This window comes from Rhinopithecus roxellana, chromosome 17, assembly GCF_007565055.1.
Source record: "Rhinopithecus roxellana isolate Shanxi Qingling chromosome 17, ASM756505v1, whole genome shotgun sequence".
NCBI lineage: Eukaryota > Metazoa > Chordata > Mammalia > Primates > Cercopithecidae > Rhinopithecus > Rhinopithecus roxellana.
In genome coordinates, this window is record NC_044565.1 from 105121769 (window position 1) to 105149738 (window position 27970).

Consider the following 27970-nt stretch of genomic DNA (forward strand, 5'->3'; position numbering starts at 1 on the left):
GGCCATGGTATTTGCTCTACACAGCACAAATCAGAGGGCATATTTGATAGTGACAACATAGCAGTCATTTAGCTTGTGTAGAGGGTTACTCGGGATATTTCAGACCCCCAAAATTCTACTTGTGGCATTAATTATTCACATTATTTGATCACATCAGTTAAAATACAGAGTACCTATCATTCTTTCCTTTGCACTATGGTAACAGAACATCTGTTGGGCTGAAATCAATTTTTCTCCTTTTTGTGTGAATTCGTTGATGCCTTCATCCACCCACTCACCCATCCCTCCATTTAACTAACACTCAAAGCAAACTGAACACATCTCAGATCCTCAGTGCTTCATGTGTCATTGTTTACGTCTCCTCTGATTATTTATAGGTGAGAAAAATAAAGAAGGTGGTGTGAGTTATTTGGGTGCAAAACGATATTCTAGAAGGAAGTGCTCAGCTAAAACTGTGCTAGACAAATAACTTAAAAAAGGAGAGAGAAAAATGAAAGAAAAAATAAAAAGAGCGGCAGAGAGGAAATGGGAAGGTCTCGGGGAAATTCGGCTTCCTATCTGTCTGGGTTTTGATTTTGAGTTGCACCAGAGGAGTCTTTATGTCTGGGATGCTGAGAAAACCAGCCCACGCCAGGCGGGCTGTGAGGGCAGGATTTGGAGGCGTTTCGTTTCTTAAACTCTATAGTCTGGATTCTGGTGTCAGGGGCCTGAGCCATTTTCCTCCTCCTCTACCTCCCAGCTCCCACTCTACTTCCTCCAATCTTCCTAAGAATTCTGAATCCTGCAGAAAGGCAGGCTTCTCCATCCTCCACACCCGAGGCGCAGGTTTCTCTTTCCTCACACCTGCACGTCCACTCCCAGCGCCCCAGCCCCTCACACCCAGGATAACTGTTAGAGTCTCTCATACAGGGACATCATTAACAACTCCAGATTCCCAAGGGCTAGGACACTGAGGCCAGTGCCCACATCTGCCAAATTCCTCCCATAGCTGTGTGCGAGCTGAGTATGTTCCTAAGACGCCTAAGGAATTCAGCACGGGGCTCGGGGTACACTGCGACGCTGAGCGGAGGACAGCGGCCGCTCCGCTGGGTCTCGGGTGGGGAGGGGTCGCCGTCCTGCCCTGAGCCCGGACTCCACAGCTCGGCGCCTGCACCGCTCCCCTCGCCGAGCCCGCGGCGGAGTCTGCAGGCTCCACTCAGCAGGTCTGGGGCTCACCCTGAATCGGGGCCTGTGGGGACCACTGTGCGGCTTCCCGCTGGGTGCGCGCCGCAACCCTGAGTGGCCGGGCAGTCATTCCCCTTTTCCAGACGGGAAAGCCAAATCTTGAGCCCAGAGCCAGCACCGTGTTCTCAGGCGCTGGGACTTCCAACCCGCGATCTCCCCACTGTAGTATTTCTTGGGACCTTCCCTGGGGTTCCCCCCGGGGCGTAGAGGTAAGGAACGTCTGGGGACAAGCGCCCCGGAAGTATCTGGATTCTGTGTCCTCCGCCGGGAGCAGGCCCCACCGCAGGCGGGAGTGTGTGGGGCGCCCCCGGGACGGTGGCGGGGACCGAACCCCTGCCCCGCGGAGAAGCAGGGGGCACTGGCCGCGGTTCCCCCTGCGCTGCGGCCGCCGCGCTAGCCAGGGTCCGGGGTGGCGCGGAGGGCGGCGGGCTCACACCAAAGTCCACCAGGGACCAAAGTCTGCCGGCCCCAAGCTCCCACCGCGGGGTCGCGGGGGTTTGTTCCGCCTAGTGAGCTTGGGATTCTGGTTAAAAATGCGACTGGGCGGAGCCAGGGGCCTCCGACGGCGGGAGGACAGCGCTGCGAGGAGGCGCCCGGGACAGTCATGGAGCGCCGCGTGGGAGTGAGGGCCTGGGTGGAGGAGAACCGGGGCTCCTTCCAGCCCCCCGTCTGCAACAAGCTCATGTGAGTCCGACACCCCCATGGCCTCCCCCTGCCCTTGCTTCCTCTCCCTCCTCCCTCTGCGCCCTCACCTTGCAGCTCCGAGTTCCTGGACCCAAAAGCCTGCAGAAGGGCGGCTTCAATCTCTTGGTTCTTGGGGGAAAATGGAGACAGGCTGTTCCAGTTCCACCACAGCAGTCTGTTCCTCTTTCTGGTGACTGTGGTCTTGACTTCTGAAGAAGGCTGAGCTGGGTCTGAGGCTGTGGGAGATGAGATGACAAGGTGCACCCCTCCTTCCGGGGCTGAGAAACAATACTCCAACCCAAGTAACACTGTACATTTTGGGAAAACTCAAAAGTGTGGAGTGGGTGGTTTTCAAGGCCCCAGAAGTGCACTAGAATGTAGGCCTGGGGGCAGCCAAATCATACACCCCAACCCTGTGCCAGAAGCCACAGACAAAGGGGAAGGCAGAGAATCCACTCGTTTGGGAAGATCTTGATTTCTTGCTCTTTCCAGGGCCCCTCTTTGCAGGTGTGCACGAATACACACACACACACACACACACACCACTAGACCCTCCCTAGGCTACCTCTGCCAATAGCCTCTGCCTGCAGCACCCAACAGGGTTGGCCGTCCAGCTGCCATCTTTTTCAGGCAGACCTCTCAGGCCCTCCCCTGTGGCATGGTCACCTCCCTCACCCCCCAGTTCCATGGCAGGGCCTCACATGCCGGCCAGATCAAAGTTCACATTCCCCATTTGTGCTGTGTCCACAGGACATGGTCAGTAGGGTGGCACCTCAAACCAAACAGCAGGCCCAGGACTATGCCGAGTGTTTTTACGTCATCTCATCTCATTCTCATAGTAGCGCCATGAGGGAGGATTTTCGTAAGTAACTTTTCTAGTGTCACAGAGCGCCTGTGGGATAGGCTCCAGACTCAAGCCATGGAGCAGTTCGACTCCAGAGCCCACGCTCACTCTTGGTTACCATGCAATACCACATGGCCAGCAGTCAATAGCTCCCCAAAGATCTCTTCGACCACTGTTGTTGCCCACCCCAATCAAAGATGTAGCATTGTCTTTGCCTCCTTCCACCACTTCATCCCCGTCTGCGGTCGCTCCCTCTCAGTCCTCCCATTGCTCCCTGAGGTCTCACGTCCATCTGCCCAGGCCTCTCGCTAGCATTCGGTGGTTTGATGGCATCATTGGTATTCTTGCTTCTGCTGCACCATGCCCACCTCCATCTTCGTCTTCACAAGGTGATCTCCTCGTGTGTGTGTCTGTGTCCAAATTTCTGTCTTTTAAAAGAACACCAGACATATTGGATCAGGGGCTCACCCTACTCCAGGATGACCTCATCCTAACCTAACCACATCTCAAGGACCCTATTTCCAAATAAGGTCACATTCTGCAGTACTGGGTGTTAGGACTTCAACATATAAATATGACAGGAGGGGTTGCTATTCAGCCCATAATAGCCCCAAGAAAGGTAAGAAGCTGCTTGAGGGTTCTGGGCAGAGGAGGGGCAGGTCTGGTTTATGCATCCTGACTGATGGGCTGAAAGAGTTCTTGAGTGGAGTTGTTTAAGAATTGTCTGCGTGTACCTAAATTACACCTCAGTGAAGTTGATTTTAAAAAACAACTTTCCAGGTTCCCCGGCACCCCTTAGACCAAGACCAGACTCCACGGCTTGTCCACCCTCCTGGTCCAGCCTTCTCAACATCGTTTCCCAAGGTCGCCCCCAGTACTTCTAGTCTCAGAGCCTCTGCACCCAGCTCTCCCACACATACCCTTCCCCAGTCAAGTTCCTTGCAGCTTCTCTCCCCTCCTTGAAGCTCTATGCAGCTTTAAGTTCTTTAAGCATGGACTGTTCATGACAGCCTCCTCCTGCCCTGCGACCTCATCCACCTTTTCAAACATCAGGTCGACACGTGTGTTTCTGGCTTATTGGACCCAGCCTCCCAAAAGGGAAGGAAAAGGAAAGAGACTGGCTCTTCCGTCTTGTCTCCATGCCTCCTAGCTGGGCTGGAAAGCAGCCCACAGGAGAGGACACTCAGAAAGGACCTGCCAGTCTAGTTTGGGGGCTCAGACCTCCCCCATAGCTCCTCCCCTGCCATCCACACCATGATCATCCATAGCAGGCAGCCTCTAGAATGCTGTGCCCTGTGTGTACAAATGGTCCCAGACCCGGCACCTCCCCTTCCGGAGGAAAGCCCTCACCCCTGCCCTCTGTGGCAGGGCCACCTAAGAAGACCCTGAAGCCCCACCCAGACACATTCTGCTGCTGATTCACCCCAGTGTCTGCACCCTGAAAGGGGACCCTGCTATGCGGGTGGGGCGGGCTGTTCTCAGGAGGTGCTGAGGTATTTTTCCCATAAAAAGGTAACACCACACCAACAGCAGAAAGACTGAGGAGTTTGGGCACCCTTTTGTTCCAAACAGCTGACTAGATGCCCCACAGACCCAGTGCCAGCGTGGGAGTCAAGGAGCCTGGGACCTGGCACAGGTTCGGTCATTTCCTGGCTATGTGACCCCCTCTTGGCTGGCTAAATTGGCTGTAAAATGAGAGGGCTGTATTGAGTTTATTTATTTATTTATTTATTTAAGACAGAGTCTCCCTCTGTTACCCAGGTTGGAGTGCAGTAGCGCGATCTCAGCTCACTGCAACCTCCACCTCTCAGGTTCAAGCGATTCTTGTGCCTCAGCCTCCCAGGTAGCTGGGATTAAAGGTGCCTACCACCAGCCCTGGCTAATTTTTGTATTTGTAGTAGAGATGGGGTTTCGCCATGTTGGCCAGGCTAGTGGCCTCAAGCAATCCACCCACCTCTGCCTCTCAAAGTGCTGGGATTACAGGCATGAGCCACCACGCCCGGCCGGGTTTATTTATTTTATCAAATACTTAAATGGTGCTTACTACATGCTAAGCACCATTCTGAGAGCTTCGAAATATTAATTCATGTATTCTGTTTAAACTCTGTGAGGTAAGAACTGTTCCTCTATTTTACAGATAAGGTTAGTAACATGCCCCAGGGCCTATACTTGTAAACACATGCCACACTGACTTGACGCTGCCTGAGGCCCCTGCTAGATGTTACAGTCTCCTGTACCCACGAAGCCATGCCTCCAGCCAGGGCAAAGTGCAGGATCCCATAGTCAGACAGCACGGGTGAGTGGCAGGTCAAGGTCCTTTTGCCCCCACACTGCCTCATCCTGGGAAGGGGCCTCCAATTTGCTACTCTCCTGTAATTTGAGATCTTGATCACAGCCCGGGATCCTGGTTGATGAAGCCATAGATTCACCACCACGTCATTCCCCTTGTTGGGTCAGAGGATGTGGGGGGACACACAAACAGGGACAGTCACACAGACACGATCCCAGACACATAGACACTTGGATGCACGCAGGCATGAACTGGGGATGAGAGTTGGGGGACAGGGACAGTGAGGCCAAAACAGTTCTGCTCCTTCTCCCAGGGGCCCTCAGGCTCCCTCCTGGCCCCCACAGGACCCCTGCTCTCTTCACTCGTAGGAGATGGTTTAGAACGTCTCCCCTACTTTGCACGCATTGCAGGCACCAGGAACAGCTCAAAGTCATGTTCGTTGGAGGCCCCAATACCAGGAAGGACTATCACATCGAAGAGGGTGAAGAGGTAGGTTTGACTGGTCTCCCTATATCTAGGCCTGTGGGCAAGGAGCCTGGCCCTGGGGGGAGGGGGCGCTTCCCACTCGAGGCCCAGAGATGATGGACTGGAGAGGGGTAGACATGTGGCTGATGAGTGGAGAGGGGTGGACATGTGGCTGATAAGTGGAGAGGGGTGGACATGTGGCTGATGAGTGGAGGGGGCACAGCTGAAATCATAGGGCATGACTGCTGCCTCCAAGGTGGTGGGCAGGCAGTGACACCTCCACAGCCAGCACCTCTGCTGGGGGAGCCCCGGGAAACAGCCCACACCCTGTGGGTGACAGAGGCTTTAGCTGTGGGGCATCCTCCCCTTGGATATAGGGGCTGGCCATGTTCAGGGGGATGTCCTGGTCCCCTCCCCACAAACTTGACAGATTCAGTTGGTCTCCAAAATGAGATCCTCCCCTGCAGACAGGGGCAAAGTGCAAAAATAGCATGGGTGAGGCCTGGGCTGAGTGGGTGGTGGAGGGAGCGGGAGGGGCTGAGGGAGGAGGAGCTAGTGGCTAAGGGGTAGGCGTGGTAGGGGGTGCCTGGAGCTGAAGGAGGAGTTGGGGCTGGGTGGCCCTCCCTTAACTAGAGGCTGCAAAACCCGTTTGTGGCTTGTGGCTGGGGCAGGTGGGAGGGGGAATTTGCCTTGAATCACCTTTTGCACCTTGAAGTTTGGACTGTGCTTCTCTACTACCTACCCCAAAATAAATAAACAAAAGCAAAACTTAAAGAGAAAGGTGTGTCCCCTTAAGGAGAGACACAGAATTTCCTCTGGTGGAAAAGGATCAGTAGAGGGGCTCCCCATCCTCTCAGGAAGCCTGATTCTGGGGGTTCAAGATCCAGAGTTCAGCTTGATCAACAGCCTCTGTTCCCACTGAGGGCATCCAGGCCACAGCCAGGGACTGTAGTGAGCATGGGAGACTCACTTGTTCAACAAATATTTGTTGAGCACCTCATATGTGCACTGGGACACGCAAGGCTGTGCGGAGGAACGATGGGCCCCGGGCCAGAACTAGCCAACCCCTCACCTCTCATGCTCCAGGGGCCCTGCACCTCTCCTGGCCACCCCCTTCTCACAAACACACTTCACTGGAGACCATTTCCTTGGTGGAAAAAGTCAATAGGAAAATCTAAAACTATACTGAGGAGGTGGGTAGACCTGGCGTGGCTATGGTATGGGAGGCACAGCTGACTGCGGAGTCTTCCAGAGACTTCGGCCTTCTCTGTCAGCCCTGTTCTCAGCACCCACCTCTCCTGTCTCCCTCTGTCTTTGCTTCCCTTCTCGCCCCCTGCTGCCTCTGCCCCATGCCCATCCCATGGTTTCTCCAAGCTCAGGTGGCTGAGTGTCCCCTGAGGGGCCCAGCCAGCAGCCCATTCCCTGACTCAGATGGTAGCTGAGCGATGAGGAGGGCTGGCCAGCACAGGTGTCCTCACTCTGAAGGGACACCCAGGTGTCTGGGAGGAATCTGGCTGGAGGTGGGCTTGTGACAGGGCTTGGTCCCACCCTGCTGAGGTTTTGGTGGCAGGGTGGTGCAGCAGTTGCACAGCCGCAGGGCTAAGGGTCAGCCTCCTCTCTGTCCCTGCCTATCCTCACCCAGCTGGAGCCTGGGAAAACTCCAGGCTGTGCTATGGAAGCAGTGTAACTCAGGGTCCAGGCTCCTCCTGAATAGTGAGAAAAGGGGAGTCGCTCAGACCTGGGTTCAAATCACACCTCTTACCCAACCACATTTTCCTCCTTGCTGAGCTCTGCCTCTGCAATAGCAGTCAGGGTACCTCCAGCTCCCTGGCCCAGCTCCCCACTCACCAGCGTCACCTACCACCTATACTCCACCTACCTCACTCCTTTCTTGGAGCGTGCAGGTGCAGGGGGGCCAGAGGCAGATGAACTTGCACTGGGGGAATTCTCTGCCGCTTACTAACCCCGGGATCTTGGACAGGGCATATCACATCACCTCTCCAAGCCTGTTTCCATAAGCATATGGGGACAACGGCCCCTGTCTGGTGGAAGAATTCAATGTGCATAGAGTATGTGCACAGAGCCTGGTGCAGGAGTTGGTGCTTGATATGCATAGTTCCTCTACACCTCTCGCCCTTTCCGCCTGGCCTGCCTGAAAGGCCTTTCCAGGTCAGAAAGCCAGATTCTATTCATTAGCTGCCTGAGCCAGTACAGTTAATCTTCTAGCCTGCCCCAGGCCCCCAAACATCATTTACTTCCAAACTGAGCATAATTCCTTTAGGACTGCCCACAGCTGTTCGGGATTTTCTGCTGTTCAGTGATCTGTACCTCTGCTCCAGGCCAGGCCTGCCCCTCATCACAGGGAAGCCCTCTGAGCAGGGGACAAGAGCGAGAAAATAGAGAAAATTCCGTGTAGCCTGCCTTGTAAGGGCTTACATCTGGCCCAGAGGGTCACTCCAGACTCCCCTCTCTCAACTTTTCCTGCCAACTTTTCCTTTGCCCCTCCTCCCCTCCCTCACTGTGAAAGGACCCTAGACACACACACACACACACACACACACACACACACACACTCACACACTCTCACACAGGCTTCCTCCCAGCTTGGAGAGTGAGGGAGGAGAGCATACTGAAATGCTCCCTAGAAGAGAACCTGGTAGGTTTCTTATTATTTGTATGAAATAATGTTTATGGGATTTTTGTTTGTTCATGTTTGTTTTTGTTTTTTAGAGATGGGGTCTCACTCTGTCACCCAGGCTGGAGTACAGTGGTGCAATCATGGCTCACTGCAGCCACGACTTCTGGGGCTCAAGCAATCCTCCCACCTCAGCCTCCCAAGTCGCTGGGACTACAGGCAGACATCACCATACTTAGCTAGTTTTTGTAGAGATGGGGGTCTCACCATGTTGCCCAGAATGGTCTCCACTCCTGGCCTCAAGTGATCCTCCCATCTCCCAAAGTGCTAGGATTACAGGCATAAGCCACCACATCCGGCCTATGGGTTGTTTTTAATAAGGAAAGTAAATATTGTTCCTTGTAGAAAATATGAGAAATATAGACAGAAAAATCCTTACCTCATTCGTAATCCCACCACGCAGAGGGCCGCTGTGAACAGGCTGCCTTTGTTATATTTGTGTTGCTACAAACTAAAACCCTGCCGGGTATAGTTTTGAATCTTTAACATAACTTTAGCATTTTCCGTTTTCCCCTTTTATTAACAGCTATTCAAAAACATAGTTTTTAATGGCTGCATAATGTTCCATATTTTGAATCTACCATCAAATATTTACATTTCCCCACAATTATATTAGCATTACTTTTGTCATTCTTACCATCATCAATACTAATAGCTAGAGGCTCATTGAGCACTTACTATGTGCTGGGCACATATGTGTAAAGCATCCCTGGCATCTTCTCAGCTACATTTTGAGTAGATAACTGTCATTTTGTAGATGAGGAAACCAAGGTACAGAAAGGCTAACTGAATTGATCAAGGGCACATCGCACCCTGGCAGAGCTGAGGGCTTTTAACTATGCACTGCATTCAAAACAGCCTTGAATGTACACCACTAGGCAGGTATGTCTCTGATGAACTGAGGTCTCATTCCTGAGGTGGAATTACTGAGGTCAAGGTTGTACGGTGACCAGCTATCCGGATTCACCCAGAACTTTCCCAGTGTTAGCACTGAGGGTCCTGCATCCCAAGAAACCCCACAGTCCCTCCAGGGGTGTGACCTGCCAAGGCACTTCACGCCCGTGGCCAAGTTGCCCTTCAGAAGGGTGGTGACTATTTGTGCCTAGTGGCAGACTGCAGAGCCACATCTCTCTAGGTCCCTCGAGGTCAGCTTGGTTTCTCTGAGTAGATGCTGTTGATAACATTCCTTCAGCTATTTGGCTGGGGCTTTTAATACCTAGGCAGTGTGTGACAGGTGGAGAGAAAACCAGTCTCCCTCCTCCTCTTCCTCCCAATTCCATGGGGTGATCTCAGTAAATTAGGGACTTAGGATGAAGTCGGAAAAATGCAGTAGAAGCCCCGCCCCCCGTCCTGGGAGCGCACAAGAGGCACGTACTCCCATCCCCCACAGCACCTAACTTATCCCAGGCTGCCAGCAACCTCCACAGCCCCACCTGCTGCCAAGGCGTCACCCTGGCCAGAGGCTCCGGAGCCACATACAGCCTTGGGTCCAAGCTGCGGCTCCGGCTGGAGAGTAACCAGCCATGTGGCCTTAGGCCAGCTGCTTTACCCTCTGAGCATTGGTTTTCTTTCTTTGTTTTCTGCTGAATGCGGTTAATGATACCTTTGGAGGCTTTGCTGTGAGGTTTCTGGTGGAAAAGTGCCTGGCACAGCCCCTGGTACACAGTAAATGGGTGGGTCCCCTACCTGACTGCTGGCTCATTCACTTCCCCAGTGAGCATTTCATCCAGCTCCTGCCTGCCAGCCAGGTAACCACCATTGCATCCTGGGTACTCTGGTCATCACTTGCATGTCCAAGACATGATCCCGTGTGTCCCCAGCACTCCATGGTATGCACCGGGGAGACAGGCCTCGGGACAGAAGTGATAGAGCTGCCCATCAACTCCAAGGCCTTCAGAAAGTTTTCAGGTTTCCCAGTCAGAATTCAGGGCCTGGGCAGTGGCCAAGGACCTGGAAGAGAAAGTGGGGAGGGTCCAAGCCTCTCTCCTGTCCCACAGGTATTTTACCAGCTGGAGGGAGACATGGTTCTCCGAGTCCTGGAGCAAGGGAAACACCGGGATGTGGTCATTTGGCAGGGAGAGGTGAGGCCGGATCCCAGCAGGGTGGGGAAGAGAAAGGCAGCCACAGCTGGGATCCTGACCCTGGCTGAGGTCTTATCCTCCCTACCTTTTCCTGCTCTCCCACACCCCACCTGCCAACCTGCCCCTTCCCCATCCTCCCTCTTCCAGGCCGCCCCATCCTCCCTCTTCCAGGCTGCTCCATTCTCAGCACAGTCCAACATTCCCTGTGGTTCCCCGGTGTAGAGGCTGGGCAGAGAAGAGGGCCCAGGGTGGACAAGCAGTACCACTGTGCTGCCCAGGGGTCAGTTGGGCATGCCCAGGATGTTGGGGGCGCTAAGGTCTCCATGAGGGATAGTGGCCTCACTGTGCACCTTATCCATGAGGGATAGTGGCCTCACTGTGCACCTTATCTCTACCACTGCAGATATTCCTCCTGCCTGCCAGGGTGCCCCACTCACCACAGAGGTTTGCCAACACCGTGGGGCTGGTGGTTGAGCGAAGGCGGCTGGAGACGGAGCTAGATGGACTTAGGTAAATTCTGTCTGGAGGGCTGGGGCAGAGAAAGGGCAAACAGCAAAGGAGCACAGCGCCAAACTGCAGCTGAAAGGATCCTAGATAGACTCAAGAAAGCATGTCCTGGCCACTGAGTGGGCAGGAGGGCTTCACAGCAGAGGCAGTGGAGATCCTGTCTTTGTTGGCTGATGGTGGAGGAGTAGAGTGGGGTGGATTCTGTTCTCTGTGACCCCCTGGAAGCCCACTCAGCCTGATGACCTTTGGCTGGAATCAGAATCTGTGCTTTCTGCATGAGGTTGTGAACCCTGAAAATTCGAGACAGGTCTCAGTTAATTTAAACGTTTATTTTGCCAAGGTTGAGGATATGTGCCCGTGACACAGCCTCAGGCAGTCCTGACAACATGTGCCCAAAGTGGTCAGAGCACAGCTCGGTTTTATACATTTTAGGGAGACATGAGACACCAATCAACATATGTAAGATAAACATTGGTTCCATCTGGAAAGGTGAGACAACTGGAAGCAAAGGTGAGAAGACTCAAAGTGGAAAGGGGGCTTCCAGGTCACAGGTAGATAAGAGACAAATGGTTACATTATTTTGAGTTTCTGATTAGCCTCTTCAAAGAAGGCAATCAGATATGCATTTGTGAGCAGAGGGGTGACTTTGTGTAGAATGGGGGGCAGGTTTGCCCTAAGCAGTTCCTACCTTGACATTTCCCTTTACCTAGTGATTTTGGGGGCCCAAGATATTTATTTTCCTTTCACATTTCCCCCTTTTCTTTTTAAAAATCTTTTGGAGAAAGCATTTTAGAAGAAATTGAGTCTCTGGTCCCAGGTTTTGTCTGATCTCTCATGGCTAGGATGGTTTATTCCTAGATGGGTAGATCCCAAGTTATTAGGGAAGTTCAGTTTTAGAAAGTTGTGAAGTCTCATGTCTTACAAAGAGAAAATATGGGGAGGAAGGGAGAAAAACAACAACCAACGAAAGAGCAATCCTGGAAAATCGATATAGGCCACATTACTCTGAAGTTCACACATCAGTAGGCAGGTATGATAGTGGTTTAGGTATGTAAATAGGTTGCTGATATTTTCTTCTGAAGTTTAAGTTGTCTGGCTTCAGTTTTCAGGGCTGTAAGAAAGCACAGCTCAGCTTTCAGTGACTCCAAGTTAGGAAAAACAAACAAAAAAAAGAGTAAAAAAATTGAAAACATTATTTTGAAAACTTGTAGTCAAGAAAAATTAGAATTCAGTCCAAATCATAGAAAAATAATAAAAATTGAGAAACATTAGGTAAGACTAGAATCTAACAACAGGTGTACTATAGTTTTCAAAACATAATTTTTCTCTCTCCAGTTTCCCATTTTAAAGACAAATCATGGTAGGACTGATTTGCTTTATTATACTTGGCCTAATTATTTGTATACAGTGCAGCAAGAATAATTTTTTTTTTGAGACAGAGTTTCACTCTTGTTGCCCAGGTTGGAGTGCAATGGCATGATCTCAGCTCACTGCAACCCCCACCCCCTGGGTTCAAGTGATTCTCCTGCCTTAGCCTCCTGAGTAATCCTGGGATTACAGGCACCCACCAACACACCTGGCTAATTTTTTGTATTTTTAGTAGAGATGGGGTTTCACCATGTTGGCCAGGCTGGTCTTGAACTCCTGACCTCAGGTGACCCATCTGCCTCAGCCTCCCAAAGTGCTAGGATTACAGGCTTGAGCCACCACACCTGGCCAAGAATAATTATTTTTTATATAGGCTTTTAAATTGACTTTGATGGAACTTTCTTCCATAGAAGGAATCTCAGATAAGAGCTTTTTTTAAAGCCAAGCCTAGCCATGGATATGTGCTATTAAATACCTATGAGTTGGGTGATCTTCTTGAGGTTCCAAGGTAAACTTGGGGCTTTTGGGCCTGTCACCAGAGACAGGGCCTTTACTTATCAGAGGTCAGGAACCCTATACAGGGAAGGTATGAGGCCAGTTTCCCTAAGGGGTCTTTATTGGCTCCATAAACCAAGCTTCATTCCTTAAAGGAAAGCACCCCATTCCAGTCAAAGCCTTAATAAAATAACCAGTTTCTCCAATTACGTCCTGTTGCAAAATGAAAACAGATTCTTATTGCACTTAAGCACATAACTGTATTGCCATAAGTTAAGAATACTCACAAATAGCTTCCAAATTCTGGAGAAATCAGGTAGAGAGAAAAAAATATGCTCCAAATTTTGTTCATGGGAGTATACTAAATTGTTAAAAGCTGTCAATAGCTCAAAAAAAAAAAGTTTCCTTGACACTGAAAAAACAAAACAAAGGATCAGCAACATTTAAAGCAAAAGTAAAAAAGATTACTTTAGTCTTCTATGCATTCAGTTTACATAGTTTACTCCTGTTATGCTTGATATTCATGAACATTTCAGCCCTCCATGAGAGTCCTGAAAGTTTTTCTTCTCTATTCGAATGTCACTATCTCCAAAGTTATCAGAAACCTGCATTTAAGAACACCTATGTTCTCTGGACACAGGGGCTCATGCCTGTAATCCCAGCACTTTGGGAGGCTGAGGCAGGTGGATCACAAGGTCAAGAGATCAAGACCATTCTGGCCAACATGTTGAAAACCCGTCTGTACTAAAAGTACAAAAATTAGCTGGGTGTGGTGGTGCGCACCTGTACTCCCAGCTACTTGGGAGGCTGAGGCAGGAGAATTGCTTGAACCCGGGAGGCGGAGGTTGCAGTGAGCCGAGATTGCACCACTGCACTCCAGCCTGGCAACAGAGACTCCATCAAAAAACAAAAACAAAAACAAAAACAAAAAAATGAGTACCTGAGTTCTGGAGCTGATTTTAAAGCCACCTCCTAAGGAGAACCAAAACAGGACAATTGTCTGTGAATGACAAAAAGTTTTAAGGCAGCCATAGTCAAAGACACAGTTGGCAAGGAAATTTGTTACTTCTGTGGCACACAATAATTTAATACAATTATAATTATTACTGATTATGTGCACTAAGTTTTATCAGGATTATAGGAGTTTCCCATAATTTTGGAATGCATACCAATAATATATTTATACAAATACAGCCCAAAGAAAACCAAACACCATTTCATATTTGACAATGCTTCCTGTATAATTTTTATACCAAATAACTATGTCATTTTTGGACATTAGGGAACCCAATATCTTAACAGATTAATTAGGTCAGAAAAAGATATAATTTATCATTTGATTTTGGAAAGTTTGTCAAATATCAAAGGTTTAAAACTCTTGATATCACAATATAGGATCATTCATTTAACCAAAGTAATAACTCGAGGATTTCAAATAAGTGAAAACCTTCATTCTTTGAGAAGAGACTTAATGTTCCAAACAATAAGCTCTAATAAAAATAGCATGAAGCCAGGCATGGTGGCTGATACTTGTAATCCCAGCACTTTGGGAGGCTGAGGCAGGGGGATCACAAGGTCAGGAGTTCGAGACCAGCCTGACCAACATGGTGAACTCCTGTCTCTACCAAAAATACAAAAATTAGCTGGGCGTGGTGGTGTGCACCTGTAATCCCAGCTATTCAGGAGGCTGAGGCAGGAGAACTACTTGAACCCAGGAGGCGGAGTTTGCAGTGAGCCAAGGTCACGCCACTGCACTCCAGCCTGGGCGACAGTGAGACTCTGTCTCAAAAAAAAAAAAAAAAATAGCATGAACCCAATTAACTATAGTTTTAAAAATTATATCTTGATGATAAGATATAATTTCCATAAACCTTTCATAACCTTTACTTAGGAGTCAGTTAATGCTTCAAGAAAACTTTTTAAATCTGACACAGGGGCCCATATGCTGGTCTTGCATCAGTGTACCTTTGACATTAATGACTAATTTATAGATAAACTGAACTTATTTATTTATTTATTTATTTGAGATGGAATTTGCTATTGTTGCCCAGGCTAGAGTGCAATGGTGTGATTTCGGCTAACTGCAACCTCCACCTCCTGGGTTAAAGTGATTCTCCTGCCTCAGTCTCCCAAGTAGCTGGGATTACAGACATGTGCCACCATGCCTGGCTAATTTTGTATTTTTAGTAGAGACGAGCTGTCACCATGTTGGTCAAGCTGGTCTCAAACTCCTGACCTCACATGATCCACCCACCCTGGCCTCCCAAAGTGCTGGAATTACAGACATGAGCCACCACCACACCTGGCGAGAAACTGAACTTATTTTATCTCTCAAAATTGGTCCTTACAATCTCCTATGCCCACCTCTTCCATGATAGTCCCTGGGCCTTAAGGAGTTGAATGGCTTTAATTTCTGTCCCTGTGTTTCAGGAATGCAGTTTATTTTGATTGGCATCTTCTGGGCCTGAAGATGGGGCTTTAATTGATGTCAGTGTCTAAAATTTAGCAGGACTTGGTCGGGCACAGTGACTCACGCTTGTAATCCCAGCACTTTGGGAGGCCGAGGTGGGCGAATCATGAGGTCAGGAGTTTGAGACCAGCCTGGCCAACATGGCGAAACGCCTTCTCTACTAAAACTACAAAAAATTAGCTGGGCATGATGACAGGCACCTGTAATCCCAGCTACTCGGGAGGCTGAGGCAGAAGAATTGCTTGAACCTGGGAGGTGGAGGGTTGCAGTAAGCCAAGATCACGCCACTGTACTCTAGCCTGGGCAACAGTGCGAGACTCTGGTCAAAAAAAAAAAAATTTAGCAGGACCTGGTGTCCTTTTTAGACCCAGGAGTCAAAGCCCTGTAACTTAATGTCACAAGGACATTAAAAGCACATACAGAGCGATACACAGATGTAATAACCTTAACTTTTGAAAAAATTTAATCTCATTTTTATTCCTAAGCAACCCAAACTTAATAATAATGTGACAACTTGATCATATAAAAGTTTTTGGGTTTTCTTTTAAAATAAATCCTCTTATAGTGACTTACACAGACCATTCATGCTATGCTTGGACTTTCTGGTTTGTCCTGAACATCCCTCCTTCTTCAACAACCAGTCATTTTACTCTACAACTAAATTTACCATACAAGAGTCTTTCTCATATGAAATTATTTCTCTTTAAGCTTTCTTACCACAAAAAAACTTCTTTGTTTTTATAACTTTCTTTACATCTCTTTTATTTCCTGGTTCCTTTTATCTTTTTTTTTTTTTTTTTTTTGAGACAGAGTCTCACTCTGTCGCCTGGGCTGGAGTGCAGTGGCCGGATCTCAGCTCACTGCAAGCTCCGCCTCCCGGCTTAATGCCATTCTCCTGCCTCAGCCTCCCGAGAAGCTGGGACTACAGGCCACCTCGCCTGCCTAGCTTTTTGTATTTTTTTTTTTTTTTTAGTAGAGACGGGGTTTCACCGTGTTAGCCAGGATGGTCTCGAACTCCTGACCTCGTGATCCGCTCGTCTCGGCCTCCCAAAGTGCTGGGATTACAGGCTTGAGCCACTGCGCTCGGCCCCTTTTATCTTGTTTTATACATGACCTTTAAATAAGCCTTAAATTAGACAAAATGGTTCACTTTTTTTAAAAGGACACACATTTTTTTAGAAAGAATGTTTTCCTACAAATATATTTTTATTGGAAAGTACCCAAATAGTGAAATATCTACTATTTAATTTAACTTTAGATTCTAAATTATGACAAGGTTGTCTATAAGTATTTATCCTATTGCATTTACATAATTATTTGATTTTAATCATTTACTTAGATTATTTGTAAAAATTGTGATTGTCATTATTTAAAGTTATGGAACCACCATTGCAAAATTAGAACTGAGACAGTGAAAATGATTTGACCTAAGTGATTCCATCTTGCTTCTAACTTCCAAGCTCTCCTTGTTCATTTCTGGGTATAGGCCGAACTAACTTTGAGAGGAATTTAGTTTAGTTAATTAGAACCCCTTTTTATATTTTCAGCAGTGAAACATTGTGTATACAACACATACATAGATGTCTTAGGCATGCTAATAGAAGTACATCTTATAGATTCATAACAACTTTTTTTTCTATCTTAGACTTTCAGATTCTTTTTTCTTTCTTTTTTTTTTTTTTTTTTTTTTTGTGATAGAGACTTGCGCTGTCACCCGAGCTGAAGTGCAGTGGCACAATCTTGGCTCACCACGACCTCCACCTCTCAGGTTCAAGTGATTCTCCTGCTTCAGCCTCCCAAGTAGCTGGGATTACAGGTGGCCACAACCACACCCAGCTAATTTTTTTGTATTTTTAGTAGAGACAGGATTTCACCATGTTGGCCAGGCTGGTATCAAACTCCTGACCTTAGGTGATCGACCCACCTCAGCCTCCCAAAGTGCTGGGATTAAGGTGTGAGCCACCATGCCCAGCCAGACTTTCAGATTCTTGATAACCTGTTTTACAACCACAGGCAGTTGTCAGCTAAATAGCCTTAAAGTTGCATATTAAAGGAAACAACTCACCGGACGCGGTGGCTCATGCCTGTAATCCCAGCACTTTGGGAGGCTGAGGCAGGTGGATCACGAGGTCAGGAGTTCAATACCAACCTGGCCAAGATGGTGAAACCCCATCTCTACTAAAAATACAAAAAAATTATCCAGGCATGGTGGAGGATGCCTGCAATCCCAGTTATTCAGGAGGCTGAGGCAGAGAATTGCTTGAACCCAAGAGGCTGAGGCTGCAGTGAGCCAAGATCACGCCACTGCACGCCAGCCTGGGTGACAGAGTGAGAATCCGTCTCAATAAAAAAAAAAAAAAAGGAAACAACTGAGGTGAAAAATCAAATAGCAAAATTTACATCATAAAGTACAGAGAGAATAAGTCTGATGTTGTTAGAGGGAGATTAAAGATGGATGCTGGCTGGGCATGGTGGTTCATGCCTATAACCCCAGCACTTTGGGAGGCAGAGGCAGGCGGATCATCTGAGGTGGGGAGTTTGAGACCAGCCTGACCAACACGGAGAAACCCCATCTCTACTAAAAATTAGCTAGGTGTGGTGGCACATACCTGTAATCCCAGCTACTAGGGAAGCTGAGCAGGAGAATCGCTTGAACCCGGGAGGCAGAGGTTGCAGTGAGCTGAGATCATGCCATTGCATTCCAGCCTGGGCAACAAGAGCAAAACTCTGTCTCAAAAAAAAAAAAAAAAAAAGATGGATGCCAAGTCAAACATAAAATTATAGAAATCTATCATAGGATTGTATAAGGAGACCAATTTTATTTAGATAGGGACTACCTATCTTTTAACTGGATCTCTGAGCTCTGGGCAAAGCCTACACTGAATCCTGGGTCTCCAAAAAGGGAGAATTATTATAAGCTTAGACCACGTGATGCTTTTACAGTGCACTTAAAAAAAGGTTTTTTTAAACAAAGGCATTTCTAAGTGTCTAAACCACACTCTTCCACACTTGATCTTAGTCAAAGGCCCAGAAGCAATAAAACCACACTCTTCCTTAAAAACTCAAGAGTAAGAGTAACCTCAGTTACAATAACTATTTTAGTTAAAAAAAAAAAAAAATCCAGATAACACAATATAAAAATAAGCAGTTTTAAGAGTTGAGACCAATATATCTTTTTACATTCTTGGGGTTCCCTAAGGAAAAACAGGTTTCTCCCCCAAAAGGAGTCTAGTGCCTTCTTCATTTTCTTTTTTTTTTTTTTTTTTTTTGAGACGGAGTCTCGCTCTGTCACCCAGGCTGGAGTGCAGTCGCCGGATCTCAGCTCACTGCAAGCTCCGCCTCCCGGGTTCACGCCATTCTCCTGCCTCAGCCTCCCGAGTGGCTGGGACTACAAGCGCCCACCACCTTGCCCGGCTACTTTTTTGTATTTTTATTAGAGACGGGGTTTCACCGTGTTAGCCAGGATGGTCTCGATCTCCTGACCTCGTGATCTGCCCGTCTCGGCCTCCCAAAGAAACCGCAGGCCACTATAAACTATTTTAGGTCCCTCATGCAGCAGAGGGTGCAAGAGAAAGGAGAGACAGCAGAAGTAAATGAAGAAAACAGAATTCAGTCAACTGAGAAGAAAAAATCTTTTGCTCAAAAAAAAAAAGACAAGGTCCTAGGAGAAAAACAAAAACAAAAACATGAAGGTTAAATACACACACACACACACACACACACACACACACACACACATACACACCCCTTGGATGTTAGCTTTTAAGTAAGCTGACTTTTAACCATTGAGCTCTTTTTTTTTTTTTTTTTTTGAGACGGAGTCTTGCTCTGTCACCCGGTCTGGAGTGCAGTGGCCGGATCTCAGCTCACTGCAAGCTCCGCCTCCCGGGTTTACGCCATTCTCCTGCCTCAGCCTCCGGAGTAGCTGGGACTACAGGCGCCCGCCACCTCGCCCGGCTAGTTTTTTTTTTTTTTGCATTTAGTAGAGACGGGGTTTCACCGTGTTAGCCAGGATGGTCTCGATCTCCTGACCTCGTGATCCGCCCGTCTCGGCCTCCCAAAGTGCTGGGATTACAGGCTTGAGCCACCGCGCCCGGCCATTGAGCTCTTTTAAAAAAATCTTTTTAAATCTCATTACTGTATTTCAGCAGGAAAACAAATGCTGCTGTTTCAGAAGTACAGCCATTGCTCTTTCAGTTTTGCCTGGTTAGCAAAAGGTGGCCTTGTTATGTAAATCAAGCCCCTTAGCAGTCAAAATAAAAAATCTTTCATCTTTTTTTTCTCCTTTTGCTGGCCTTTTTTCTCCCCCCAACCAGACCAGCTTTTTTTTTTTTTTTTTCCATGACACAGTCTTGCTCTATCACCCAGGCTGAAGTGCAGTGGTGCAATCTCGGCTCACTGCAACCTCCGCCTCCCAGGTTCAAGCAGTTCTCCTGCCTCAGCCTCCTGAATAGCTGGGATTACAGGTGCGCGCCACCGCGCCCGGCTAATTTTTGTATTATTAGTAAAGACAGGGTTTCACCATGTCAGCCAGGCTGGTCTGGAATTCCTGACTTCATGATCTGCCCGCCTCTGCCTCCCAAAGTGCTGGGATTACAGATGTGAGCCACTGTGCCCGGCCCTTTGTGTGTGCGTGTTGGGGGTGGAGGGGCGGGGAATTTAGCCACTCCAGAGGCCTTGTTTCCCATAATTTGGAACTTCTTTAGGATTTGATCAAGTCAGGTAGAGCTGATCAAACCCAATGGGAAAAAGACTGGAACAATAAAACAGAAACAAACAACAACAACAAACAGCTAAGCAAAACAAACGATCGCACAGCTTCCATGACCACTGAGCACTCTAATGGTCAGCAGAAATTAAGAGCAGCTGATCGTTAACTTTGGCCAAGACAAACCCTCAGTTCAGCTACTTACCTAGGGATGGGTCTCAGGCTCAAGACAGCTCTCTACCATCCTACAAGCAGGAAAAAAAACCTCCTTTTTCCTATTGGAAGCGAGCTCAAACTTCATAAAGGAGTTACCTGCCTTCCGTTGTCATGGAAACAGGAAAACTTGCCTTCCTTGTTAGAAACAAGTAAAACTCAAAAAAAAAAAAAAAAAAAGAGGGAGTTGTACAGCGAAATAAACTTTAAATCTCAACCAAATTTGGGGAGATCAGGGATTCTCTAGAGGGGGTGCTCCCAGACCTCAGCAAATTGTCCTATTGGTTTGAGCCACAAAGTTAGCTCACGCCAGTACTAAGCACCCTTAGGAGATTTGTCAAAGGTCAGGAGCACCTCCACTCAGAATCCCTCTGAGGTTATCAAAATGTCAACTCCAAAAATTTGAGACAGGTCTCAGTTAATTTAGCAAGTTTATTTTGCCAGGGTTGAGGACGCATGCTCGTGACACGGCCTCAGGAGGTCCTGTTGACATGTGCCCAAGAGAGTCAGAGCACAGCTTGGTTTTATACATTTCAGGGGGACATGAGACATCAAATTAACATATGTAAGATGGACATTGGTTCGGTCCGGAAAGGCCGGACAACTCAAAGCAAAAAGCAGGATGACTCAAAGCAGGGAAGGCCTTCCAGGTCATAGGTAGAAAAGAAACAAAGGGTTGCATTCTTTTGAGTTTCCGATTAGTCTCTCCAGAGGAGGCAATCAGATACGCATTTATCTCAGTGAGCAGAGGGGCACTTTGAATAGAATGGGGGGCAGGTAACCGGGCGTCGTGGCTCACTCCTGTAATCCCAGCACTTTGGGAGGCCAAGGCGGGTGGATCACAAGGTCAGGAGATCGAGACCATCCTGTCTAACACCGTGAAACCCCATCTCTACTACAAATATAAAAAATTAGCCGGGTGTGGTGGCGGGCGCCTGTAGTCCCAGCTACTCGGGAGGCTGGGGCAGGAGAATGACGTGAACCCGGGAGGCGGAGCTTGCAGTGAGCCGAGATCATGCCACTGCACTCCAGCCTGAGTGACAGAGCAAGACTCTGTCTCAAAAAAAAAATAAAAATAAAAATATGTGGGGCAGGTTTGCCCTAAGCAGTTCTCAGCTTGACATTTCCCTTTAGTGATTTCAGGGGCTCAAGATATTTTCCTTTCACAAGGTCTTCTGGGAGGGGTGGGATGTGGAAAGCAGGCCAGAGGGGTTCCAGTCACACCCACCTCCCCCAGTGCAGCCAGAACTGCTGCTTCCCCCCAGAGTTTAGAGTCACGGCCAGTGCCTCCCTCAGCTTGTTTCTCTACCCCAGCTCATTCCACAACACGCACTGACATCTGGATGGCACTTGCTATGTGCCAGATGCCTGGCTAAGGACTTTGCATGCATTTATTCATTGAGTCTTCCCAACGATCCTATGCGGGAGGTGCTGTTATCATTACAAAGAAGTTAAAGTTGCTAACGCGTTACTTGCTAGATCTGGCATTATAGAGAAATACGGAAGTTAGGGCCAGGACAGTATAAAGAGGAGTGGGAGTCAGCACCAAAGAGGGGAAGAACACAGGCCCTGCTGCCGACATTCTGATTCCATAGCCCGGGTTCTCATTTGGTTCTGACCAGTCATCCAATTCTTTTCCTCTGAAAGGAGGAAGTAACCTGTTGCTCAGGGAAATAGAGATTTTCCAAAAGCTCAACAGTGTTTTGTTTGGTTGGTTTTGTTTCTCTCTTTCTCTCTTTTTTTTTTTTTTTGGTAAGGGGACTCATTGTGTCACCCACGCTGGAATGCAGTGGCGTTATCATTGTTTGTTGTATTTTTTAACTAAAAAAAATTTCAAGTTTCCCGTCAGGTTACCAGGATCAGGATACTATGGCCCACATGTCTTGTATAATAGGCATTTTAAAAATACTTGTTGTTTTTCTGGTTACCAAAGTCATACACATTCATTCTCAAAATCTGGAAAAGTACAGGAATGTGAAGTGAACAAAATTAAAATTACTTGTTACTAAAAGGATAAATTTGATGGTATGTGAATTATATCTCAAGAAAACAAAATAATAAAAAAGGGAAAACAAAAAAATTGTCATGTCACCAATGAAACCAATGAAACCTAAACTTCCGTCTTGTCTTATTTCTATGCATAGCTATATCTTTTTTTACCTAAAAGAAACTCATGAGTATTTGAGTATTTTTTTTTTTTTTTTTTTTTTTTTTTTTTTTTGGAGATGGAGACTCACTCTGTCGCCAGACTGGAGTGCAGTGGCACAATCTCAGCTCATTGCAACCTCCGCCTCCCGGGTTCAAGCAATTCTCCTGCCTCAGCCTCCTGAGTAGCTGGGATTACAAACATGCACCACCATGTGTGGCTAATTTTTGTAGTTTTAGTAGAGACGAGGTTTCACCATGTTGGCCAGGCTGGTCTCAAACTGCCAGCCTCAGGTGATCCACCCACCTCGGCCTCCCAAAGTGCTGGGATTACAGTTGTGAGCCACCACATTTAGTCGAGTATTTCTTACACTATTAAATCTTTACAAAAAACACAATGGCTACATAATCATTCACTGTGTAACAGTCTGTTGTAGAGACAGACACATGATCTTATCTTCTAGAAAAAATGTGTCCCAAGGGACTTTAATATAGGGAGTCTGATGGAGAGGATGGTGTCCTCAATATCATTTTATAGCAAATTCAATAACACATTCCATTTGGCTGCTTTTGACCTTTAATAAAAGCCAGGGACTCAACATTAAAATGCCACTCCAAAGGCAGTTCCTGGAGGGCACTACCATCCAGTTTTGAAGCTTTCCAGGGCCAGCTCCATCCCAGGGTAGGATTTAGGCTGCCAGGTGGGTGGATGCACTGTGTGTCTGTAAAGCATCTCCCATCAGCAGGACCACATCCCTTTTAAGAGCAGACAGAGCTGGCCTGGGCCCAGGAGCTGGGTTTGGACATTAGGCATTCAGTCAACAGGTGTTCCTGGCACCCACCATGTGCAACACACACAGGGACCTGGGGCCCATCCCAGCCTGCCAGGCGCTCCTCAGGCCAGGGGAGGAGCTCACTGAGCCAGGCTGGGGGCTGGGGTGGGCTTTAGGGGTCTACTGAAGGCTATATGTACATGTACGTGGGCCTTACCCCAGAAAAGAGTTCAACGCTTTGCTCCAACTCTCAAAGGCAATCATGACCCTGACAGGAGAAGAACCCCTTAACTGGGGGACATCGTCTGCGTGTTGGCTTCTTTTTTTTTTTTTTTTTTTTACTTATTTATTTACTTTTGAGACAGTCTTGTTCTGTCACCCAGGCTGGAAAGCAGCAGTGCAATTTCGGTTCACTGCAACCTCCGCTTCCTGGTTCAAGTAATTCTCCTGCCTCAGCCTCCCAAGTAGCTGGGATTACAGGCCCCTGCCACCATGCCTGGCTATTTTTTGTATTTATTTATTTATTTTAAAGTAGAGACAGGGTTTCACCATGTTGGCCAGGCTGGTCTTGAACTCCTGACCTCAAGTGATCTACCCATCTCAGCCTCCCAAAGTGCTGGGATTACAGGCATGAGCCACTGTGCTCAGCCATGTTGGTTTCTTAAGTGTCCGTGCACTCTGGCCTACAGCACTGCAGGCCAGCAGAACGTCCAGCCACTGGCCCTGGTTTCAGGCTCAGCCTTAGCTTCCTCTTTGGGAAAAACGAAAGCACTGCGATTAGAAGCTCTCTAAGTTTCTGAGATTGTCTTGAGACTGGCCTGCTTCCACCACTTACAGGCTGTGTAATCCTTGCCAGATTGCTCAGCTTCTCTGAGCCTCAGAGTTCTATCTGCTTTCGTCTAGTTTCTATCGACGTCTTCTATCGTCTAGTTTCGGGAACTAGTTTGGGTCTAGTTTTGGGAACTGGAGAGAGCGGTGTGAATTCTAGGGTAGTACCCCTCTCGGGGCACGCGTGTGCTTCTGAAGAGCAAGGTGTTAAGTGACCAATGACCACTAGGGTGTGCTAACACAGGTGGAGCAGACAGCAGCAGAGCCAGGCCTGAGTGGGGCTGCCCTGAAGCCACCCAGATGGGGACAGCAGGGTTGCCTGTCCTCTGCTCTGGCAGGTACTATGTGGGCGACACCATGGACGTTCTGTTTGAGAAGTGGTTCTACTGCAAGGACCTCGGCACGCAGTTGGCCCCTATCATCCAAGAGTGAGCCCCCAGCCCAGCCCCTGCCTCTTGCTTTCCTGGGGCTCTGCATCAGCACCTGATGGCCTGGGAGAAAGTCTCCCCTCCCAGGGTGGGGAGCCTGGCCCAGAGAGCCCAGTGCCGCTGGAGGGAGGGAGGAGCAGCAGCACGGGGCTGGGAGGGAAAGGATGGCAAACACACAGCTGTGTGGGGGCCCTATGAGTGTGTGTGGGCTCCTGCACCTGACCGTGAGTATGGTGTATGTGTGTGTCGCTGGTCACTCCAATGGGAGTGCTCGCCACTCCTGCTCCTCCCTGTTCGTCCCTGCAGGTTCTTCAGCTCTGAGCAGTACAGAACAGGAAAGCCCATCCCTGGTGAGGCCGCTAGGAACTGCCCTTCTCCTTCCCTCCCTCCTCTTCCAAAATAGGATGGGTTTTGGTCCAGGGGACCGGGGAGTCTCTTTGTGAATATTCTGCCCAGTTCTCAAGGTACTGAGAAGATGGCAGCCAATGGTACCCCCTACATGGCTGCTTGATCACTGAGCCGGATCCAGAGCCTGTTCTGGCAATTGAGACCTGGGGCCCCTGGGAACTCAGCCCACTGGGGCTGGGCGGGCTGGGTCCTGGGTCCTGAGGACACCAGCTATAGTCATGCTGTGGGTGCAGACCAGCTTCTCAAGGAGCCACCATTCCCTCTGAGCACACTATCCATCATGGAGCCCATGTCCCTGGAGGCCTGGCTGGACAGCCACCGCAGGGAGCTGCAGGCAGGCACAGCACTCAGCCTGTTTGGGGATACCTATGAGACCCAGGTAATTCAGTCCTGGGACATCCAGGGCATCCTCCCAGCAGCCCTGGAAAATGGGAACCAGTCTCTCTCTCACTGCCTCTCTCTCTGTTTCACACACACACACACACACACACACACACACATGCCACATTTCAGAGGTTGTAGACATGAGCATAGGCCTTTGTGCTCCCTCCCTGACACAGAGGGCGATGGCTTTGCTGCGAGCGAAGTCTGTGGAGGCTATATGGTCCCAAGCAATTTTAAGAACTGAATTCACTTTCAGAGTTGGAGGCTCCCCTACTCACTGGCAGCTTCCTGAGGGTCTGCAGTTTTCCCCTCACTAGGAATTCCTGAGCCTTCAGCCAGTCACAGCCTTGGAAGCCAAAAGGGAGAGAGTTGTTTGGGAGTGAGGGCTGGGTGGAGAGAGGGATTCAAACAAGGCTGACTTTCTTTAATCCCACATTTATTAAACGCCTGTTATGTTTCAGGCTTTAGTGGGAGAGTAGGATAGAGTTGCTACCTTAAAGAATGTATAGTTTGTGGCCGGGCGCAGTGGCTCATGCCTGTAATCCCAGCACTTTGGGAGGCCGAGACGGGCGGATCATGAGGTCAGGAGATCGAGACCATCCTGGCTAACACGGTGAAACCCCGTCTCTACTAAAAAAATACAAAAAAAAAAAAAAAAAATACTAGCCAGGCGAGGTGGCAGGCGCCTGTAGTCCCAGCTACTCCGGAGGCTGAGGCAGAAGAATGGCGTAAACCCGGGAGGCGGAGCTTGCAGTGAGCTGAGATCCGGCCACTGCATTCCAGTCCGGGCGACAGAGCAAGACTCCGTCTCAAAAAAAAAAGAATGTATAGTTTGTTAAAGAGATGGACAAGTTAATCAACAATTGCCACAATCATGTGATAAAGTATCTGATAGAAAAGCTATAGGAAGCTATAGAAGGATAAAGGAAGAACCCAGGCTGAAAGGGAAGTCAAGGAAGGCTTCCTGGAGGAGGTGACGTGCACATTGCATTTTAAAGCTAGTGTAGGAGTTTGTAAAAGAAAGAAAGGGAGGTGGAGAGAGCATTCTAGGTGAGGGAGAAGCATGAGCATGAGCTGTTTCAGGCTTGAAACAGCCTGGCACTGGGAGTAGCTGAAGTTAGCCAGAGGTGGGGCTGGGGAGTGGGGGTACAATTGTGACTAGTGGACTGTGGAGCAGCAGGCAGGGTCCAGGTCCTGGTAGGTCTGCTGGCTTAGGCAACAGCGCTCCATCCAAGTATTGAAGCAGGGAGTGACAGGCCAGAGTGGTGTTTCTGTACCATGTGTGGGGATGAGGCTGGGAGGGCAAGAGTGGTGCGGGGAGACCTGTGTTCACCTGTGCTTTACGGCTTGCCACTGGCATGTCCCGTGGGCTTTGAATGAGTTAGTCTGTGCAGGGATGCTCATGGCCACAGGCTTCCCGTAGTGGCCCGGCCTGCTGCTCTTGGGTACCAGGGACGTCCTGAGCTTACACAGGGCTGCGAGAACATGCGCACATGTCACAGCAGTGCCACTCAGCCCTGCACCCCACCTCTGCCATACCCTGCTCTTACCTGCTTCAGTTTACATTAATGAATACGCACCCTCTCCGGGGCAGCAGGAACATGGCCCTGCACAGTAGCTGTGTGCTTCCAGGCTGGTGCATGTCAGAGAGGCCTCAGCCTCACCCTCCTGGTCCCTTCCGCCTCCTGAGGCCAAACTCAAAACCTCTCTCGGAGAAACGGAGGTTGCACCCTCTGGGAAGCTGATGTCAATGTGTCTCTGGTGTGCCCTGGTGGGCATGCCTTCGCATGAGCACACATCAGAGGGACCATGGGTGCACTGCATGTGAAAGGCAGGCATGTGTGATCCCAAATACATGCCTGCCTTTGGCAGTGGCGGGCACAGGGAGGCCTGCAGCCCAGGCAGCCCTCCTCTCCAAGTCCTGGTCTCTTCTCAGCACATGGTGATGGGGCTGTTTTATGGGCCTCAACCCTGCTCCAAGCAAGCCTGGTGTCTGGGGGCAGGTTCAAGACCATCTCCCATGTGGGGCAAGAAGCGCCAGAAGTTTCTGTTTCACCTCCCACCAGGTGACCGCCTATGGGCAAGGCAGCAGTGAAGGCCTGACACAGAATGTGGATGTGTGGCTGTGGCAGCTGGCAAGTGGGGCCCAGGGACAGGGTTGCAGAACCCCCTGCCAGAGGGCATCAGCCCACTCCTGGGACTGGGGCTCCCACACGGGGCCACTCTTGGGGCCTTGGTGCCCAGGCAGACTCAGACATTCACCCAGGTGTTGAGGCCCAACAGTCTCCATTTGATTCTCCTGCTCCTCTTCTCCAGGAGGGCTCCTCGGTGGTGACAATGGGGGGACAGCACCTGAGCCTGGCCCCTGATGACAGCCTCCTGGTGCTAGCTGGGACCTCGTGAGTACGCGGGGAGGGCTTTCCCTGGGATCCTCAGGGTCCAGCTCTGTGTGACCCCTGCTCATCTGTGTGTCCACAGGTATGCCTGGGAGCGAACACAAGGCTCTGTGGCCCTGTCTGTGACCCAGGACCCTGCCTGCAAGAAGCCCCTGCAATGACCCTGTTGCCGTGGCCTGAAGCAGCCACAGGTGTGCCTTGCAAGCACCCTCAAGTGCCACCCCTGCCGAACAACTCTCCCAGCCCTACTGCTTCTCTGTGTACCTCCACAGACCTGGACATTGTTGTCACCCACCCTCCTGCCCTTCTCAGCCCAGATGCCACGCCCCTGAGTGGGCAGCAACTCCCCATCTTCTCCGGCAGCCTAAGCCTACTGCCTTGCCAGTCTTGCCAGGTGGTCTACTCCTGGCTCAGCTCCTGACCATTCCTCTGTCCCTGCAGACTCAGTGCAGCACTTCCCCGCCAAGAAGGCCCTCAATAAAGGCTTCCTGGTGAACGCACACCTGTGGGTCTGCTGCAGGCAGTCATCACTGGCGTTCCCATGTGGCCCCCAGGACCAGGTGG

At 49.3% G+C, this 27970-nt stretch overlaps 1 protein-coding gene across 5 annotated transcripts; it reads left to right on the plus strand.

The window, feature by feature from the left end:
* Positions 1-1080: 1080 nt before the first annotated feature.
* Positions 1081-27906, plus strand: HAAO (3-hydroxyanthranilate 3,4-dioxygenase). Of its 5 annotated transcripts, XM_030921055.1 has the most exons (11): positions 1810-1908; positions 4890-5048; positions 5453-5531; positions 10200-10283; positions 10687-10793; positions 24129-24218; positions 24525-24568; positions 24860-25005; positions 27077-27145; positions 27327-27409; positions 27489-27906. In XM_030921055.1, the coding sequence occupies exons 3-11, from the start codon at positions 5475-5477 to the stop codon at positions 27565-27567; spliced, it is 759 nt and encodes a 252-aa protein (XP_030776915.1). In that variant the 5' UTR covers positions 1810-1908; positions 4890-5048; positions 5453-5474; the 3' UTR covers positions 27568-27906. The 5 variants fall into 5 exon arrangements, 4 of the variants coding, with proteins under 4 accessions (XP_030776914.1, XP_010380890.2, XP_010380892.1 ...); XR_750064.2 differs by lacking the exon at positions 4890-5048 and having other exon boundaries at positions 1081-1908; positions 26947-27145; positions 27489-27539; XM_030921054.1 differs by lacking the exons at positions 4890-5048; positions 27077-27145 and adding an exon at positions 26947-27076 and having other exon boundaries at positions 1081-1908.
* Positions 27907-27970: the final 64 nt, after the last annotated feature.

What these genes read in the sequence shown, in the direction of transcription:
- HAAO (XM_010382588.2), top strand. Translation starts at nt 1,829, where the DNA reads ATGGAGCGCCGCGTGGGAGTGAGGGCCTGGGTGGAGGAGAACCGGGGC. An exon ending in TTGGCCCCTATCATCCAAGA is followed by an intron (nt 24,219 to 24,524) that starts GTGAGCCCCCAG and finishes TCGTCCCTGCAG; the next exon opens with GTTCTTCAGCTCTGAGCAGT. An exon ending in ATGTGTGGCTGTGGCAGCTG is followed by an intron (nt 27,146 to 27,326) that starts GCAAGTGGGGCC and finishes CCTCTTCTCCAG; the next exon opens with GAGGGCTCCTCGGTGGTGAC.